This window comes from Phymastichus coffea, unplaced genomic scaffold (assembly GCF_024137745.1).
Source record: "Phymastichus coffea isolate CEN01 unplaced genomic scaffold, Cenicafe_Pcof_1.1 PCOF00068, whole genome shotgun sequence".
NCBI lineage: Eukaryota > Metazoa > Arthropoda > Insecta > Hymenoptera > Eulophidae > Phymastichus > Phymastichus coffea.
Genome location: NW_026706879.1, coordinates 196328 through 217219, shown reverse-complemented (window position 1 = coordinate 217219; position 20892 = coordinate 196328). Strand labels below are relative to the sequence as shown.

The 20892-nt window shown below is 42.4% G+C and overlaps 1 protein-coding gene across 11 annotated transcripts; it reads right to left on the bottom strand.

The window, feature by feature from the left end:
• Window positions 1-256: 256 nt before the first annotated feature.
• Window positions 257-20787, bottom strand: LOC131667605 (protein piccolo). 11 transcript variants are annotated; one of them, XM_058941121.1, is made up of 15 exons: window positions 20530-20787; window positions 12778-12895; window positions 11068-12689; window positions 10898-10994; window positions 10647-10818; window positions 10418-10586; window positions 10287-10334; window positions 9545-10202; window positions 8690-9174; window positions 7222-8434; window positions 6766-7077; window positions 4164-5888; window positions 3829-4066; window positions 3616-3756; window positions 257-3539 (listed from the first exon to the last, which is right to left on the bottom strand). In XM_058941121.1, the coding sequence occupies exons 3-15, from the start codon at window positions 12222-12224 to the stop codon at window positions 2971-2973; spliced, it is 6984 nt and encodes a 2327-aa protein (XP_058797104.1). In that variant the 5' UTR covers window positions 12225-12689; window positions 12778-12895; window positions 20530-20787; the 3' UTR covers window positions 257-2970. The 11 variants fall into 11 exon arrangements, with proteins under 11 accessions (XP_058797104.1, XP_058797097.1, XP_058797096.1 ...); XM_058941114.1 differs by having other exon boundaries at window positions 6766-8434; window positions 12778-12949; XM_058941113.1 differs by having other exon boundaries at window positions 6766-8434.
• Window positions 20788-20892: the final 105 nt, after the last annotated feature.

The following is a 20892-nucleotide window of genomic DNA, read 5'->3' as shown; positions in this document are numbered from 1 at the left end:
AATATAAATATAGAATGGATATTTTAAGTTTTGAAATGTGGAAAGTCTAAACGCACATTCCTATGACAGAACGCGGTGAAAATGAAAATGAGCAAGTACAGTGAAAACAAATAGGATTATTTCACGTTTAACATTGAGCTATTGACTCTTTGGTGTGATACCATCGGGACGAAATCCCAGGCTGAATGGATTAGCAGGTATTTTGAAATATAATTTTGGGAAGTGAGCAATGAATAATCTGATTTAATTCGTAAAATTGTATTCGATTTATTAAATTTCATTTACGCCTAAATATTTAGCTCTTTACATAAAGTGTTGCTATAATTATATGTATATATCAATGTTTGATGGTTGAGAGCCCGATACATACAATCCATATTAATTAATATTTATCTATAGCATTTATAATATAATATAGTACGGATTAAATTATGATACAATGCGTATAAGTGATGTAACATTGCTATATCTAGGCACATACATATAACAGCAAAATACAAATAAAAAATTATGTTATCTGGAGTTACCTTCTAACTATATACGCAAGTATACATATATATATATTTATTTATTTATATATTTATATGTTTATTTATATATTTATATTACTATGAGATGTATTTATAGAGCTGACAAACGGATCTGCTTAAATCTATATTTACAGTAAGAAAAGAGAAAATTTGTTTTCATATTAAGTTCACAAGGACGTTTGTCTTCTAGTCCTATATTTCTCTCTCGTGTTCATTCTTATGTTCCTTTTTTATCCGCGCTAAGAAATTATTTACTTATATATATAACATTTACAGCGCGTTAATATTCACAAGATGTCACGGCAAATTCGTTCACTGGGTAGACGAAAAATTGTACAATGTGTGAGAGAAATTTGTGATTACAATTAGAAGAGTGTCTGAATTAAAGAGACTAACCAATGTTAAACAGTGAAATTTTTCTTTGTTGTCTTGTGAAAATGATTCGATTGAAAAAATCGTCGTAAAACTTTTGCATATAAAAGTAATTAGAATAAGCTTCGTCACAAATTCAAAAATTTCAAGTAATCGTCTCTGAAAGTAAATGTCAATATAACACAACATTTATTGAAAAATTTAACTCTATGCGCGATCCTAAACATAAAATACAACGAAATTCGAAGGAAACTTTCGCTATTTACTGTTTAACTTTGGCTTGTCCCGATAATGAAATTGTTCTATAACTCGTCAGCACTATCTTAAATACATTATTTATTTACATGTGTTTTTGTTTTGCCGACGACGGTCAGAGATGAAAGTTCAGGAGGCTACTTAAAAATTATGGTCTTATTCTCAGTTTCCGGAAATATTTTACGAAAAAATAAGTCATACGCGTACGACGTATAAAAATATCCTGATCCTCTTTTCTAGCCGAGAGAAATACTGTCGCGGAAATACTGCCTTTGCCGAATTCAGATAAGCCTCGACAGTCTACTTATTCAACTATACTAATCTATGAATGTTATTGTTATTTCACTAGAATTATCGCAATAGAAAGATCTCATGTGATCGCATGTTTAAAGCTTTTTCGAGCGCTTTCTGTCCATCATAGAAGAGGCCATTTTTCCAACTGCTGCATCGCAACAATTTTACCGACTACCTTTAACCTTTATTTTATGAAAACGATCAATTATAATTTATTTACAAATTTACAGATATTTCATTACTGCTTTCAACTTACTAACTACGTCAATTATAATTAACCTAATATCATCATTATGCGCTGTGCACATTTGTTACTCGTATTTGTCAGATCAAATCGTTCGTCAAGCAATTATAACAATTTTTTGTGTGCAAAAGTAAAAAATAGGATGAAAATGCAATTCATTTTATAAATTATTGCAAACATTTGTACATTAATCGAGCTTTTTTTGTCTGATTTTTGTCGGTTATTTAACAAAATTTTTTGGAAAACAAATCACGCAATAACGATGCTTCAATAATTTAATTCTATAATATAATTTACCGAGTACTTGGATTTGTACTTACAATTTTCGAGCTACAAGTAAGCTCGTCTTATATTAAAAAAAATTATTTTCACGCACCCGGTAGTGAAACTAACTACTGTAATTTACTATGATTTCTATTTATAAAAAGTAAAAAAAGAACAATCTTTACCCGATAAATCAACCGGGGTAATTGCATCCGTAACGTAGAGACCGATAACCGTAAAAGAACTAATATTAACACGTAGAAAAATTAATGTTTAACCATGTTCTGAAAGCACCAATGTTCTCACGTATAAATAATCGATTGTAGTTGAACATATTTATCGGTATGTTACCTTGCAAAATGTTTAACCACTAATATAAGTTAGTTGGAACTCCAGTATTCAGCGTAAGTTAATTTGCTAATTGCTTTTATTGCTGACACTCGAAGACAAAGTATAAAAACAAAGAATTCAATAATAAAAAAAATGGAAAAACGAAAACCAAAAAGGAACAAGACTGTATAAGACGGTCTCTTACGTAATCTAGAATATTAACTGTTAAGTGACGTCTTTATAGTGTTTGTTTAGTTAAAAACAGATACCTTACTGTGAATATATTCTACATTATGCAAAAACGTAAAATTATATATTTACACGTATATGAAACGACTATAAATTTACTTTTTTATAATCTGTCAAAGAAAATTCTGATCTTCAATGATCATTAAAAAAGAAAAGTGCGTAATTATCGATGAGCCGTTCAAGCTTGCGCTGATCGTGCTTCGTCTTTAGCTAAACAAAAAATCCAGTGGAATGAGAAAATGCCTTGACGTTTCTCTGTCAACGTTTCAATACTGCCCTACTAATAACTTTCATTTTACGTAGCCTAACCAATGGCTGATTGCATGTGAATACGCATGAATTGCATATAGATATAACTAAAATCACCTAACTGGAATTGCAAAATAGAAAGTTGAGATAAAATTGTTCGTCCGTTGCTTTTGTGTTTAAAAATTAAGACCTTGGCGTGGGATGATTGTAGAAGGTCTTTTGCGTTTGAGGCGGTGGTGGCGGTGGCATTGAATAAGTAAGCACGGGCTGAACGGTAGCCTGGGCTGTCGCTGACGAGAAACGTGATATTGTAGTACTAGGTGGTGGAACCGGTACAGGCGGCGGAACTGATGGAACAACTACAGGTTGCGTTGCCGTTGTCGTCGCTATGGTTGCGGAAAACTGTGGTTGCGTTGGTGGATATGGATTCGAACCCGGTGGTGCTTGGGGTAGTGGAAACGATGGTTGACTTCCCGTTGCAGTTGGTTGGACTCCAGTTGGACCTGGTTGAGTGATAGGCGGTGGAGGGTAACTTGCTGCACCGATCGGAGGTGGCGGTACGGAATAATTTGGATATTGAACTACGTTTGTTCCCGCTGCTTTAGGTGGGTATTGTGTATAATGAACTGACGTCGATCCTGGAGGTGGAATATATGGCTGAGGTGGTAATTGCGCGACAGGAAAGCCAACAGCTGTCGTGTTACTAGGTGGTACCGCTGCTACTGTTTTCAGGGTACCTTCGTTATTTAAACCTTCAAGTTTATATCAAATTTTAGTATTTTGAGCGATACATAAATCAAATGTTTTAGTTAATTTTTTACTATTTACCCTGTTTCCTAACTCTTTCTTCTTCATCGTCATTCAAGAAAAGTCCAAATTCCCGTTTTAATCGCTCTGTAAGGTTTTCGCGCTGTCGTTCAACTAATGTAGGTGCAGCGGACCAACCGATCTTTCCATCCTCGCCACCTGCTTTGAGAAAAAATTCTATTTATTTGACAAACTTTTCAAACTTTTAATGATAATTCATTGTTTTAAACTTACCCCTTTTCTCTTCTCCTTCAGTATTAGTAAAAAGAGGCAAGGTGTTAAGACTAGGTAGTTCAAGAGATGGTTTAGGCGCACTTTCATCGTCGGAGCTCAATGAGGATGTGCCACTACTAGCACTATCAGATCGACCCCTACTTGTATTTTTACCATCTGTCGAGGTTTCAGAATTTTCGGGCTCCAGTGGTGTCTCTGACGACTGTTGTTTACGTTTTCGGTATTCGGAAATAGAAAGCTGAAACAAAGAAAAATAAAGAATTACTCTTAATTTATAAATATGAATTGCTGGTTTTAATGATTTTATTTGTTTATTTTTGTATTGCAAAATTTACCTTCCGTTTTATCGGCGGTGGGCCCTCATTTTTTAATGGCGACGGCGCCGATAATTTATTTGGCACAACCGTTCTAGGATCTTTTAGCCTTTTGGGTTCTGGGGGTACAGGTTCTTCTTTTTTCGCTACAGGAATAACTACATCTTTTTTAATTTCATCGACAGTAGGTGGTGGTAGTGGTGGTGGTGGTGGTGGTGGTGGTGGTGGTGATGACGGTGATGGTGTCGGTGATGGTGACGGTGACGGTGATGCTGGTGGTACTGTACATGGCTCTACTACAGGTTTCTCAATTAAAGCTTTCATTGGGTTTATTTCGGGTTGAGGACTAACCTTATTCTCTAATATAATTTTATTTACAACAGGAGGCGCAGGCTCTTTTTCGGTTTCAATCTTAGCCTCTAACAGTTCTCGTAAGGCTGTAGACATAATTTTTTTCTCTTCGCAGGTCTGACCATCCTCTACAAGTTCCAAATCTAGTGAAGATTCAATAATCGACGCTTCATCTAGTTTTGACTTTGCAGTTGGGTTAGGATCTGCTTTTTTACGAATTCTTTCACTCAACGGTGGAATAGATGGAAAAACTTTTGGTTGTTCTTCAGAGGTTTCTTCAGAAGGTAGTTCCATAGAATCTAATTCCATCATGGACTCTTCAGGTGTAAGTGTCATTTTTAAATCTGGCTTCAGTAATTCATTATCCAAACGCAAAACGATTTTTTTTAAACCCGATTGTTCTTCTATTTCCTTTTCTATCGAGTCTAGTGATTCTTTATCAACTAAATGAGGCAGAATTTTCACCTCTTCTACAGCTGATTTCGCTGATCTTTTTATCTCTTCGAACTCCTCCTCCAGTGACATGGGCCTCTTTTTACATTCAAACTCTTTAAAAATTCTTTCTTCAGTTTCTACTACAGTTTTTTCTTGTTCACTGCCTTTTTCATCAGCGTTACTACAGTCTTTCGAGTCACCTGCATCCCGATCATCTATATCTGACTCTGAATCCTCTTTCGAACTTTCCATTAGTCCTTCAATCCCGTCAACACTTTTATCTTTTTCCGAGCTGGTATCGCATCTTTCTTTATAATCGTCCCCATCGTCACCAGTGATCTTTTTCATCTGAGCCTCAACATCAAATTCATCAACAGACGATTGATCAGCATACCTATCTTCTTCTGGCTTGGTAGAATCATTCAAATCTTCAAAAGATTTTTCAGTTTCAGCACTGCTATTTGCAAAGTCCGCCATACCTCCACCGAACTCCAATCTTAATTCTGCTACCCGTTTCTTCAATTCGGAATCCGACTCCATAGCAGCTATTGGTGAACTCAAGTCATCGGCTTCCAAATCTTGTTCATTCTGATCGATTATTTCTACGGTACCTTGCTCTATAATTTCTTCCACTTTTACAGGTTTTCTTTCAAGTTTCGGTGTAGACGAATAAGTTTCAGCTTTTCTGTGCGATGAAAATTTAGTTTCCATTTTACATTTACTTCTAACTTTATCTTCCTCTGATGTTATTTCCTTTGTCGATTTCAAATTAAAATGATATTTAGTTTCAATCTTCCTGACAGTAGAATCATAAGCAGCCGAATTGTTAATGACATTTTTGGTGTCTACTTCTTCCGTAGATTTTGCTTTTATTTCATCTTTAATTTGGTCTGAATCATACTCATTTTGTGATCCCATATCTTCGGTACTTGGCGATGGCAACTGTTCCATATAATCATCCTGTAATATACATTACTTACATGACATTTATGTTTTATAAAGAAAGCTAAGTAAATGTAAATGAAAGTATTCTCATACATATCTATCAAAAATGATAGCGATATATACTTATTTTTCCGAAATTCATGCAAACACGATTATCATGTTGATTAAAATTTTTTATAATGAATTTCAATGGGTTATTGAGAATATTAAAACATTTTCAAACAAAACCAACTTTCATGCATAAATTTTTAAGCGTGATTTCACAGTAATTTAAAAATGTACCACATACAAGTGAACATGAAATTTATTTTTGAAAATTTTTTTCAACACGTTCGCTGCGATAAAAATATGGCCATGAATGTTTTCACTGGAAACTTAAAGTATAAATCATAAAAATTTACATTTCATATTTGGACCTTGCTTTTTTGATCTGATTGTTCTAAAAGGTGCACGATTCGAGTGCTTAATAAATACGATCGACTATTTACAACAAATTATGAGAATCAAATATCAATTACGTTTTTTAGAATGAGCAGATCTTCGTTGGTAAATTAGAGAAGAGTTAAAGTAAAAATTAAATGACCTTGGATTGTCGTCTAAAATAGCTGTAACAGACGAAATAGTCAGAATATTTTGTAAAAGATTGTGAAAATCTTAATCTTACGAGTTGTGCGTGGACTCTTAAAGTAGTGACTTACAGTCGACAAAGCTTATAATAAAAGTAAAGTGACAATTACATTGAACTGAAAAATGGAGATATGATGGATTTACGCAGCGAACATGTTGTGAATGTGCTTGCACAAACCGAATCGTCAATTGCGCAGTGAAAACGGCGCAATCGAACGATCAAGTTAGAGAAAAACTGATCGCTGCCGTAAAAAGGACTGGATACCTCGTGGACGGATGGCCGATGCTGGGATGCACTACCGCTGTCCTGTTGCATCATGGTCGGAGTCGTTGGTGGCGTGTAGTTGTCGGATGAGAGGCTTTCCCGAGCGATGCGTCGCTTCTTGGGAGGAGCGACCATCTCGCTGGGTGGACTCTCGGGCCGGCTGCTGCTGTTCGGCGAGTCGCACTCCTCGGAGATGGCTTGCCTGAGCCAGCGCTTCTTGGCAGAGCCGCCGCTCGAGGTCGACTGCGAGGCTGACTGCTGCTTGCCACGCTGGGGTGGCGAGTCGCAGATGTTGGAGACGCTGTGTGCTGCCTGTACGAGGGTAGCGAGACTTTTGGCTGCGTAGTTTTGCGAGAGGAAGTCCGAGGTCGGCTCGGATGGAAACTCGGAGCCTCGAGCCTCGGTTGGCTGACACTGAGGCTCAGGAGATTCCTTCAGCCATTCGTTCATTAATACCTTTTTAGTTTTGGGGAACTTGAAGCCTGGGGCAAGGGGACCAACGGCCGCGGCCACCAGTAGACATGCCGAGGACAAGGGGGTTGACGGAGTTGAGCTCTGCGAGCTGCTGCTTGCTCCGCTGTCACAGGTTGGACTTTTGGCGGGTGTAGGACGCTGCTGGGGTGAGGTTGAGCCCGGCACGTTGGAATTCGCGAGCGCCAGCAACAGATCGGCTGCTGCCGGTATTTGCTGCGCGTTGCTCCCGCTACTATTACCGGGCCTACCCGACTCTTTAGCGGTTTGCATACGCAGTGAATACGAGCAGTTTTGGTTGGGCAGTGGTGGAGACTGTATGGAGTTGCATTCGTCGCCCGAAGTCAAGTCAGACTCGGCGGAGTTCAATCGGGTTCTGCGAGTGACGCCTTGAGGCTGCGAGGTGCTGGTAGACCTTGTTCTGCCTTTCCGCCGCTTACGCTTTGAATGTCCCTTGTCAACGTTGCTTTGCTTCGACTTTATGGACGCATGACCACCACTTTCATCGTTGTCGCTGTGTCCATCCTTACGTTGAGCGTTTCGAGCTTGCACCTCTTGTTTTCTTTGTTCAGCTTTTTCTAATCTCTCGAATGCCTTCATGATAGCTTCCATCTTCCTTTCTTCGCGCGTCATCTTTTTTTTTTCTTTTTTGGTCTCCGAAGTTACAGGCGTTACTGGTATCGTTGTTGCTTTCGTAGACGTTTGATGACTTGTACTTGGCGTTGTCTGAACGTTTACCGCCGGTTGCTGCTGTGGTGGTGATTGTTGTCGTTGTTGCTGCTGCTGTGCTTGTTGTTGCTGTGCTTGTTGTTGCTGCTGTTGTTGCTGCTGCTGTTGCTGCTGCTGTTGTTGTTGTTGTTGCTGCTGCAATTGTTGCTGTTCTTCTTTCGCTGCTTGACGAGTAACCGCGGGAGTTACAGCAGCGCTATTACTAGTGCTACTGCTGCTACTAGCAACACTGCTAACGTTGCTCACTGTACTTGCACTCGGACTTTCTCTGATAATTACATTCGGATTGATAGTGACAGTTTTCTTTGGATTCGGTTGGGTTGGAGTTGGTGGCGTTGAGGTTGTTTGTGATACCGTTGTCGTAGTACTGCATGATGCCGTCGGCGTTGTGTTTGGTGACGACACGGTTTCATTAACAGTATCTTCACTTGCAGTGTTTCGTCTACCTCGTCGCCTTCGTTCTCTGCCACTGTAAAAAATGTCAAAATTATAAAAACTAGTGAAAAATTATTTTTATGTAAAAAACGTATATTTTTTGTAAAAACAAATGTTTTACTCGAGTTTGTTGTAGTTATTAAGTAGGGATGCGCATGTAAATTAATTTGTTTTAGATAAACGATAAAAATTCTATCAATAGATAATGTTTACTATAATACATTTGTATAATATATTATACACAATGTTGTTAAAAGTAATTATTAAAATAATGAACGAGAAATCGTACTCGGTATTTTCAGCTAGAGGACCGTTGTTCCCTCTCCTGGTGGTAGGTGGGGAATTAAGAGTAGTTATCTGACACTCTTTAGGATTATTACATGCGCACATGATTGGCATAGCGGACGAGTTAGAGTTGGGTGAGAGTACGAGGTCGTGTTGGTCATGACGTATCGTTATCTCAGCATTCTTCTCAATGGCTGTTGTAGTCACAATGTATAAATGTAAAATTCCCTTTTCAATGCAGTGTTTCACTTCAGCGTTCGGACGACAGCTTCGTCGGACGAAACGAGCGTCGTTTCCGTAAGTCCGGGTATCCACACAAACCTCGGTGCCGTCCCGCGGCAACCGATAAAAAAACACAAATGGCCCTGGACGTTGCGCATGCTGACGACCCTGCGGATGTGACGGCCTGTGCTGCGTACTGAGCATGTATTTGCCACGTAGTTCCACAACTGGCGTGTTCGCTGGCAAATATGTCGTCGCTACCAGATACTGTAAATATATTTTTCATGTAGTATCCCTGATTTCACGGCTATTCATTAGTAATAGTATACTTTATGTCAATCAAAAGATATTAACAATAGTCAACTGTACGTTAAACTACTTGAACGAAATGTTTCTTAGTATACTAATTAATATAAAATGAGTCTTTAAACTTATTTAGGAATGTCAATTTTTAATATCGAAAATTTGATATTTCATTTTTTCATAAAATTATATTAATAATACGAAGATATAACAAGAGCTAACAGTTGCCATCGAATTTAATGTTGACTAAAAGTTCTAACTGTTTGTTAAAATAAAAGAAAAAACAAAAGAAAACGCGTGACTTACGACTGATAGAAAATACAAAATTACTTACTCTAACACTATTACTCTGGATGTTCAAACGGCACTTGCCAGTAGCCGCTGTGCCGATGTTACTTTGTTTGAGATCATTATGTGTACCGTTGACCTTGATACTAGATATCCTAGCTCTAAGCTCGGGGCTGTAGTGATTCGTAACAGCTTCCTCATACCTTTCGATCCACTGTCTCAGCGGTGCCATGTTCGAGCCCCAAGCATCTTGTACATCTTCATCTTTGTCTTCTATGCTTGTTCGTCTTTTAGTTTTTCTCTTTCCGGTCTGTCGTTGTTTAGCAGGTTGTATTGGCGTCTCTTTTTGTTTATTTCTTATCGTGCTGGATTGTCGCTGAGTTTCCCTTCTTTGCCGTTTCGCCACATTGTTGTTATTATTGTTTAGCCTGCGCACTGGAGCTGAATCGTTTTTTCTTCTTGCACCCGAGTGTTGAGCAATTTTGCGAGTTTTTACTGGTACATTGTGACCGGCGTCGGAATCGCCAGAACTCGAAGACGAAGAATCCGAAGCAGAGTCCAAATTACGAAGTTCTTCGCGTTTACGCATTTGCAAAGCACGTGCGCGTGAACGATCGACTCGTCGTGGCCGACAAACCTCGCACAGGTACTCGTCCGGAATATTGGCACGATCAATACCCATGCAGTCGACATGCTGCCAAACACTGAAAAGAGATAAATATTTCCAAGATAATGTACGTTTGATAACGTTTGTACTTCTTCCATTTATGTATAACTTTAATACTTACAGGCATCGATCACAGCAAATCATATAACCATCGTCGTGCTCGAAATCGCTATTAATAGAACAAGAAAATGTAAACATACAAGTTCAATTAACCACAAGATAATATTATAAATACTGGTATCACCGACTTACCAAACGCAACGAGTAACACTGTCTTCTTCGTCTCCTTCACCTTCGGGCGCAGTTTCGGTTTCTTCGCCCTCGGGTTCGACTTCCCGGCCATTGTCACTGCTTATGGCACTTGCTGCGTCATCTTCCACTGGTGCAGGGGGTACAGTCGGTACTGCTGCGATTTCAACTGCTTTTTCAAAAGCACTTACAATATATTCGTCAAATTTATTTCTAGCGAAACTCTAATTACCTTGATTAAATACAAACGGATGCTGAACGGGTATGCATGTGTTGGGTGTCCCATTGACGGGCGGCGCCGCCGTCGGTTTCACGATAACAGGATGCGGGGGTGGCGATGGCGGTGGCGGTGTTCTCGGCGGTGGAGCTCCGTAATTGTGATCTTGGAGAACAAACTGGAGACACTGATTACACAAAATGCTATCAAATAACACACAGAGCAAAAGAAACTGAAAACAAAAGACGAAAAAGTCTTTTGCTTACCTCGTAGGGCAGTGGCATTCTCTTTTGAACGGCATGCAATTGATAAGGACTCAATGCTATATCGTCCTCTTGCTTTATTTCAGTTTTTACCTCGACTCTATAAGATAGGTAAATGAAGATAAGTAATCTGCGATTAATTCAAATAATTGACTAAAAATCAAACAATTTACTTGATGTCATTTTCTTTCTTAGGTTCTACCAGTCCAACGGGAATAATGGTCTTGACCTGTCCAGACAAGGGTCTGACCGGTGGGACATACTGCACAGATGATGTAGTAGACATGATTACCTGCTTGTGTGGTAATATTACTGGTTGTGGTTGTTGCTGCTGTTGTGGTTGCTGCTGCTGTTGTTGCTGGATAATTTTGGACGCTGGGGTAGATACCTTGTGGAGTACCCCCACGTTGCCGACAATAGCGCTAGTGGGCTGTTGGGGCAGAAGAGTCTTGATGTTGGCTTTGACCGGTTGCAAAGCATTGAGGGTCGGTATCACCGAGACCGTCGTCGGTACATTCTTGATAGCATTGAGATTAGCCGCGGCCGTAGCAGCAGCAGCAGCATTGAGTTTGACGATGTTAGGCTTTGGTTGCAGCTGCGAACCACTATTTTTCTGGGGCACAGCCTTGATACAACTGGACTGCGGAATGATCACCTGACGATGAATAACCGGCTGTTGTTGCTTCACAGCATTTACCAGCTTGGTGGTCTTCGTCTGGCCGACCTTGCCAGTTGCGTTGAGAGGCGGAGCAACTTTGACGAGAACCTGCGTTTGTGGCTGACCGGGTGCTCGCACGGTGGCTGCACTCTGGCCACGTACGGCAGTTGCCTGTGGTTGTTGCTGCTGCTGTTGTTGTTGCTGTAGTTGCTGCTGCTGCTGAGGTTTGAGCACGATATTGGAGTTATGCAACTTAGAGATGCTGGATACATTGTTGCTCTTCACTACGTTGCTCGCCTGTGGACCCAGCGGCTTGAAGGACAGCTGTGGAGGCTGTTGCTTATGGTTCACCTGCACGGCGAACGAGTGTACGCGTGTCGACTTGTTAGCTACCGCGCCGGGTACCGCTATTCTGCGAATGAGTTGAGGCCCCTGTTGTTGTTGCTGTTGCTGCTTCTGGTGTTCGGCTTCGCGGCTGGCAGCCTCGGCGAGCACTTGCATTTTGGCCGTGGGCGCGGGGATGGAGTAGAGGCTGGCCATCTTCTGTGGGGCTGCGTACAGGTGGGCGAGGCTCTGTTGACTGACGGGCTTAGGGCTGCTGGGCATGAGTGTACCGGGTTGCTGTTGGCCGAGCGGTCTAAGCGTCGCCAGTTCTTCTTGGGGCGGCGGCATCGTCGCCGATGAGGATGATGACGACTGGCGCGCGGTCGCGGCATCATTGCAGACGATGCCTAGGGTTGCTGCTGCTGATACGCTCGCAGGCGGCGGTTGGCCCGGGGGACGACGAGCACGACGACGACGACGACGACTGCTGCTGAGCCGACGACGACTCGTCTGCTCCGGCCCCCGGTAACTTAATTATTCCAGGGGTCGACGTTTTGGAGGCCTTGCGGGGCTGCAGTTTTGGTGGTGGGTCTCGCCACCGATCGCTCGATCGATCAACAACGCGATTACGGATTATTGCTGGTCGCTTCTTTTTTAAACTGGATTTTCAAAAATATTTTCTGCTCGAGAAGTTACGGTTCTGCTTGGTAGTCGATAATGATGATGTCTTCCTTTCCGTGTTCGGTTGCGCTTCAAATTGCTTTTTCCTGTGTTCTCGTTGTCGATTATTTGAGGATTTTATATCGTCGGAGGCTAAAACATAAATAAAAGAATAGCTATTATTTGTTTTTAAATCAATTTATGGTGATGAATTTGACGGTAATTGATTCTCAATAAGTACCAGTTTGTAGTAGGAACCATCCCTGAACCTTCAACGACCGAGAAATCAACGTGAGGATTCTCGCAGTACCTTCAAATATGACCTTTCGCCCTTAAATGGCCTTTCTCCTTGTCGGTACCTGCACCCAATGAATAGACCTTCAAATTTTTGACCTGTTGAGGGACTGGTGCGCCTTCGAGACACGAATAGCCAATACAAGTGTCACTAAGTACTTTGGTTTAGGGTTTAGTTAGTCAAAAAATTTAATGAGGTATGATTTCGTACCCTAAACAGATAATGATCGGGCAGCCCAACTATGAAGGTGCCAACCGCTTTTCTTTACAATTTGATGCACTAACAAAGGTTTGTTTTTGTGTTTTTTGACTTTTCGAATCTAATCTTTATTTTTACTATATTGTGGTTAGACTGTCGGTTAAACTATTATCAACAATTTGTCAATAATCACTAGTAAAATTAAGTGTCCGTGAAAATAATAAATTCCTCAGCTTCTCGGATTTGAAACAAAATGGGTTCCAAGTAGTTTTTCTCGTCGATCCACAATCTCAGAAAAAATGTTACGAATGAAAAGTGAAATTTTTCAAGTTATTAAATCTATGCCGGAGACAGATCCTGAATATTTTTTGACAAGCTAAGTGATCCCAGCGCACAAAAAAGATGTTTACGGAAATATTATTATCGGTATTGCGAAGTCTGTTAACATTCAATTCTATCGATTGCATGAGAATAGCATAAAGAACAGGAAAAGATTTGTAATGAAAAGTGCATAACGATTAGAAAGTGGTATTAGATCGATAGCCATCGAAGTTATTGAAAAGCGCATAATCATGAGGTTGGAAAATCGTAGCAAGAAAACTCGTTGAAGCTTACAAATCCAAAGGAAAAAAAAAGCAATGGCATAGTCGAGAGATCGAAAGGGACCCCGCTCTCTCGCCAATTGCATTCTCGGCAATCGAGAAATCGAGAGGGAAAGAATGGACTATGCAGAGGGACTTTCACGAGAGACAGAGAGAAAGAGAAACAGCTTTCACGCGGTTCTTGCACTTCTAATGCACAAGCAGAGTTCTATTCCGTTTCTAACACAGCGCTCACGTCACATACAAAAGAGAAACGGGTCAAGCCCCCCCCCCCCCACCTTCTCTGTCTCTCGTTACATTGCTAACTGTGCCCGAAAAAGAAAAATCTACTAATGATTTTTACGTTTGCTCGCGTTGTGTCATCGCTGTTCACAACGCAATACCATTGGTGTAGAATGGAGAGAGTCGCGAGTCTATTTAGCAAAAGAACAAGAGAAAAAGACAGAGGAGCAGCGGGAAATTTCTTCACGAGTGCAAGCAAAGTTTGTCGCATGCAGCTCGCGATTCCTTCTTTCTCCATGTCGCGTATGTGCTCGCGCGTTGTCCTCCTTGTCGTCTGCCAGGAATTCGCCACTGCCACCGACGCTCCCAGGCCTTGGAGGATAAATATAGCGATTATAGAGCTGAAAACTCCGCCGATTTCAGAGTGAGTGAGTGAGAGAGAGAGAGAGAGAGAGACGCATACGCATTGGCCTAGAATTTTCTTTGGAATATCTCCGAGGTAAAATCTCGTCGATAACGAGAGCCTCATTGTTGACTGTTCTCTCTGCTAAGATAAGAAAGTTTGTCAACGTCAAGAGGAGAAAAAGAGACGTCAGGTGTTTATCAAGATAGATAAGTGCATACAAATAGGGTCACACAAGCCAACAACAAACACTGTATTTCATCGAATCAGCCGTGTAAAGGCTCAATAGAAGGCAAGGGGTGGAGGGTTACCTAACCTGTACATCTGTAAAAAACATTATTCTTGATCGATTTTCAGTTTTTCCTAAAATACTTTGATGTCCTAAAAATGATTAAGTTTTTCCTAAAGCTCCCATTCGCGTTTCGAGACTTTACTATTTAAATTTGGCCGAGTATACGCGTGTAAGAGAATGGAGAGAGGAAACGCGATTAGGATCGTTGGTATGCGTGTGTTTATGTGTTGCGTCGCCAGCACACAGTAAACTAGCGCCACGCGTTTGTTGGCAGCAATGCATTTCTCTATGCGAATCGTGTGCTGTATGTTCCGCTTGCGACCTACTTGCCGTACCTCGACCCTTTGCCATTGATTCTTTGGTAACTGCAGCACCAGCCGTCGCTGCTCTCCGCACTTTAGTGCCGTTGTCTCTCAAATTTATGGCCAATTTCTTTTCCATAGACCGTTATAATTAATACAAAACCTACACTTAGTAAGATGTTATTTTGAGAAAATTATTCAAAAGCTGAGCGTAAGATCGGGCACCCGAGGGCATTGACTCGTCTTCTTAGCTTTTGTGTATGTATGTATGTGTGCGCGCGCTGTGTGTGTATGCATGTGAGCGCGCGCGCGTGTGGGCGTGTGTGTATGTGTGTGTATTCGTAAAGCGAAGCGAAGCGAGTGAGAGAAGGACAGAGCGAGAGGTCAGTGACGCATACTAGACTGCGCGCCATTAAGTCCAAGGTTACGCTGCTGTTGCTGCTGCTGCTGCTGCTGCTGCTGCTGCTGCTGCTGCTCGCTCGTTTGCTGCTTTCTCCTATTGCACACGCACATATGCTTGCTTCTCTCTGCGGTCGCCTCTTGTCTATTATTCGACGCGATGAGCTTTTTTTTAGCCGAATTTCACGCGCGTCGAGCGTGCTAAGTTCCGATGCTTTTTTTCGTGTAGACCGAGCAATTAACGCTTTTTTCTTTGCGCAACGCTCGTTAAAGCTGTTTGGAAATAGTTGCTTTGAAAACGATAAAAAAAAAGTTTATTGCCAGTTCGAGGTTGCGCTCTTTTTTTCGTCGTCGTCGTCGTCGTCGTCGTCGTCGCCGTCGTCATCGTCGCGCAGTTATCTTTGCGATGGTAAATCAATTTTTTTTTTTTGTGGCTGCTCGTTCGAAGGCAACGCTGACGCGCTTTCGACCCGATGAACAATTCATATTAACGACTCATAGATTATTCGATGTGCGTGTATGTGTACGGACGTATAGAATTTTTTTTTTTTCTTTCGCTTCCCCCTCTTCGTCGCGAGACCAAGCGAGCGGGCGATATCCTCCTCCTTCCCGAGCTTCCACGGGGCTCTACCTTATATTTTTGTTTCGCAAACGAATGTGCACGGTTTGCCTTCGGAGAATTTCTATAGTCGCGCTCGAGTTACGATGCAATTCTATAATGTCAAATTTGAAACTGGAGGTGAAGAAAGAAGGGCCTCGATTCGGTCTTTCTGCCCCTTGCTAACAAGTCTAATCGGCGTCGTCCCAGTCGTCGCGTCGCAGTTCGAGCTATAAATAATACGCGTGAATCCCTTTTTTCTCTCTCTCTCTCTTTCTCCCTCCTCTCCATCGCCGTCGATTCGACGCTTGCTTTCAATTAATTCCACCCTCGTCACTTGCCAGAAAGAGAGATCTCTCTTTCGCTCATTCGCCGTATCAAAACTCAGGCATAACTGGTTTGCACGAGCACGACGAATCATTATCCGCGTCAGCCTCGCGCTTATGCTGAGATCATAGTTATTTTAAATGCTATACCGCGCGACACGTCGCCGAGTCGGCATTGCATTTTCTAGGACGGACAGTCGATGCGCACACTCGTGGTGGAGGGGAGAAATGGCTTGTATTTATGAATAATGCAATGTACGCGCGATTCCGCGCTTTTTCTTGCCACTGGCGGCGAGCGCTCGCTCAAGATTGTGTGCATTTCCCAAGACCGTGGCGCTCCATGCCACGCCAGTGGCGCTCGGTTCCGTCGCGAAATGTTGGCCGAAATGGCTCTATCGCGCGAATCGATAGTTTCGCTCGCAGTTCGCCTATTCATTGTGGCAGCGCATGCGAGTCCCTGTCCCTCAGCTACTTATTACACGATGCGGCGAATAGGCAGACGGAGGGTAGCTAGATTACAGGGTAAGCAACTTGGCCGGACACCCCAGCGTGACATGGGGGAAAAAAACAGAATTGTCCGATAAGCAAGGCCGACAGTTCGGTCGTCCTCGCGGTTTCGAAAGTAAAAACAAAGGACGCGCAGGGACAATAGGTTATCATCGGAGGCAAGGATCCCCTCCTGCACAGCGAGCGACGGGCTGAGTATGTATGCGTGATGTGGCGCTCTCTCTCCTCTCTCTCTCTCTCTCTCTCTCTCTCTCTCTCTCTCTCTCTCTCTCTCTCTCTCTCTCTCTCTCTCTCCTCTCTCTCTCCTCTCTCTCCTCTCTCTCTCTCTCTCTCTCTCCTCTCTCCCTCTCTCCCTCTCTCTCCCTCTCTCTCTCTCTCTCTCTCTCTCTCTCTCCTCTCCTCTCTCTCTCTCTCTCTCTCTGACGTCAAGACCCGCGCGGACCAATGCGCGGCTCAGCTTCCTTCGAGCGCGCGGGGGGCTGAGCGCGCACCCACCACTACGGCCAACGTCGGCTTATCGATCCTTGTTTCTTCTTTTTCACTTTTTTTCTACCCTCTCGCGTCTTTTTTTTCTTTTTTTTAAGCTACCGCGAGAGCTTTTTCTGTCATCCCTTGCTTAAGTTTTAAAAAGTATATAGAGGTGCTTCTGGAAAAAAGAGACGTTGGTTCGAAGATCGTAAAATAGTTAGTAGCAATTGAAATGTCACGACGCAGAAAGCTCGACTGACTCTGAGCATGTAAAGAGATTCACTTATATATTTCGCCGACGAGTAATAAGTTTGCCCGCGAGCGCGTAAGCCAGCGGTGGCTGACAACAAACCGGTGCTCTCTCGGCAAGGGAGCAAGAGCGAGGGAGGGGGAGGGGGTCGATACGAATTGGCGCGCGGCACGATGCGCGCGTTCGCCACGCAACTCCTCTCCGCCTACGCGGCTTTTGTATCTCTCTTGTCTTGCCGCGCGAAATTTCGCAAGGAACGCGGAGCTCGAGAATCAATGCAGGCCTGGTCGGTCGTTTCTCGCAAAGAAGACACTTGTTGCCAAGACAAAGCGAACGCGACGCGAGCGAAGCTTCGCGCTCGCGTGTAACGCACGCCATGTGCCGCGTGGCATGCTCGCCCCGCGAGTCGATAAAAAGCTTGAGGTAGGTTGAGACGGTGGTAATATGGCGAAAGCTCCCCCGCAACTCGAAAAACACCGACGGCCGCGCGCCGGGAAGACGTACCCCGGCGCTGTCTGTGCCGCGCGTCCTCAAAGGGGCTGCTTTGGAATTCAATCTGCGGCTTGGTGCGCGCACACGGCATCGCTTTGGAAACGGCTAGCCTCGCTCGATTTCTCTTTGTTCGTGGCGAGCTGCAAAAAACAAGCGGGCCTGAAAGAAATTACGATGATCGACGAGCGTCTGTCGAGGTATACGACTGGCGCGCACGGCTAGCGCGATGCGACAGGAAAGACAGAGAAGAAAAAAAAAAGGCACACATGACGGGATTCGGTTAGGCAATTACATCGAATAAAAACGCACGAGGGTCCGCGCGGTAATTAGCCGATTCAAAGGCATTCCCGGCTTCCGGCGCTCGAGCTCGCTCGTCGCATGCTGTGCACTTTTTTCCTCGAATCCGTTCTTTTCTAAACCAGCCAGCGGTACAAAAAAAAAAAAAAAAAAAAAAAACGAAAAAGACCGAACAGATAAGACTTTGCGCGGCGTCGAATTTGCATACGTGCAATGTCGACGGGAAAGAAGGAAAAAAAATCGTCGCCATAGTGAGTGAGCGAGCGAAGAAAAGAGGAAAAAAAAATCGATGTTTTCGAAGCTGAGTATACAATGCTCGTGCTGTGTGTGGGTCTCGCCGCCACTGCGCGCCTGCGCCAAGTCAAAGCATCAGCTGTGTGTATTGCGAATCATGCACGCGCGTGTCTGTGTTGCGTGAGCAAGCGGACAGAAAGAGGGAAGGAGTGAGGAATAATAGACGGAAAAGAACTGTTCAGCGAGGAGAGCGAGAGAGAGAACGTGTTTAGGGAGGAGCCGGGGGCGGAGGGTGAGATTATGGCAGGAAAGGAGGGGCACTGACATCCAGCAAGATGGCCGACATCAGCTAGCTCGCGCCTGACAACAGCGCCGTCTGTAGGCCGCCAACGCATTTTTCACTCTTTCGCACTCTAACGCAACGCCATAGCCATCATCAGATGTATATTATGTATATGTATATATATAGCTAACCATTGCTAACTACGTAATATACCAATCTTCGCTTACACATGTACGTGTCGTTACATATACATGCACGTATTATGTATATATATATATGATGTTAGATGATGCCTTTTTTGAACGATATAACGGCTCAGAGGTTATATCCGTAGTGCTACATGATCTTGATATTTTAGGATACCATTAGTCCAAATAACCTACACCTAACAGTGAAAGATACCCTGGTTAGATCTATATCATAACACCCATCTGCAAACTAACTTTTTCCATATTCTATTTTCTTTTATGCTTCTTGGATGATCAATTTTAGCCATCCTAATTTTCATCAATAACACAAGTTCCAGACTTGGATAGCGAGAAAATGATGTATTCTATAAGACTCAACTGTTGCATCTACTTTTTTTCCAAGCATCCATATAATCCTTTTAATTTCTACCTCACTGAGATATTTACTAATATCAATAGCACTAATAACTAGTTTGATTTCAAAGCATAACTATAGACCTGTTGTATAATCAACAAGGGTATATATGCTGTTGATTAAATTCACTTCTGTAGCATTAAATTTATCTCATTCACAAGATAAGCATAGTTAAATATATGATGCAACGTTAATTACCACACATATTTTCAATACAAGAACAGCATTTACACCATTCTATACAGCTAGACATATTTGAAAGTCACCAATGGATAATAATAGTATCTAACAGTATATAACATTAATGATTAATTAATGATTAGTCTGAAAAAATGAACCTCACTGTGTAAAAGAAACAATACGTATGCATACATTAATCAAGTTAGAAATACAAGTCTGTAGGTCATCAAATGGTTTGACGAAAACAAGTCTTCAGAAACCCTCTAAGATGTTTATTAATAAACAAAGTGCCAAGTGGATTTGAAAATTCAAGTTGGACTACTACTCAACACTATAGTCTGACCCAGTTGCTAATGAAAAATATAAAAATTTCATGAGGAAACACAAGAAAAGGCAGCTAGTCATGTTAAATGTCGTCTAATGCGACGTGAAAATAGCGCAAATTCAATGAGAGGAGAATCTAGAGTCTGTATAATAAGCAAATGACCCGACTGTTTCTCGAATCTTTTAATTTAACACTCGCTACTACCGCCGCTCGCGTACAAAGTTTGCAAGTACGAAAAATCAGCGCGATACACAAATCGCCAGAATCAGTAAGAGAGAGAAAGAGATAGAGAGACTGACGAAAAGCATATGTGAATATTAAGAAAATCGTCCATCAGGAGGTAGAGAGAAATGTAGACTGAAAAAGTTGAAAAGCTTGATATGGGTAGGCGTTTGCTTGCCTATAGTAAAGGAGAGCACCAAAATGTAGCGGACAACCAGCTTGGTTATGTCGCGAGCGTTCATTCTCTATAATGACCGCATTACCGGGAAAACAAAAGAGAAAACATCGTAGAACGATACAAATTAAAATAGATAACAGCGAAAGCTATTTGGGGAAATTAAAATTAAGTCGGACAGACGACGATCCAGGGCTGAGGAAGCGGCTGGCGCAAGGAATAAGTTCGAGCTCTCGAAAATCGCGCACTACTGTTTGACGACACTTTTTAATCGCGCACTTGATCTATCGACGAATTATGGTCTATGAGGGTTTGCTTACCTGATAATGACAGGAACAGAGAGACTCGCTGAGAGGTCGGATGTAAACACAAACATGTTCGGGTTGATCTGGCAGCAGGGCAGCTTGGTTTGTCTAGACAGAAAGATGCGTCACATCGCGCTGGATACTGCCCCGAGCTCTCACTTTTATTTACGTTATTAAATAGTGTAATAAGCACGAGAATCCGCGAACTTTTTGGAAAACATCCATCGGACAGTTAAGATGGCAGCCATACTTCTTGACAAAACAAAGGTTCACGTCCACGGACTCCCAAGCAACTAATGCCACCGAGCCAGATGATTTCCGGCGCTGCCGGCGCCCCGCCAACTACAAATTTCCACTTCCTCCACATCAAACTTGCAT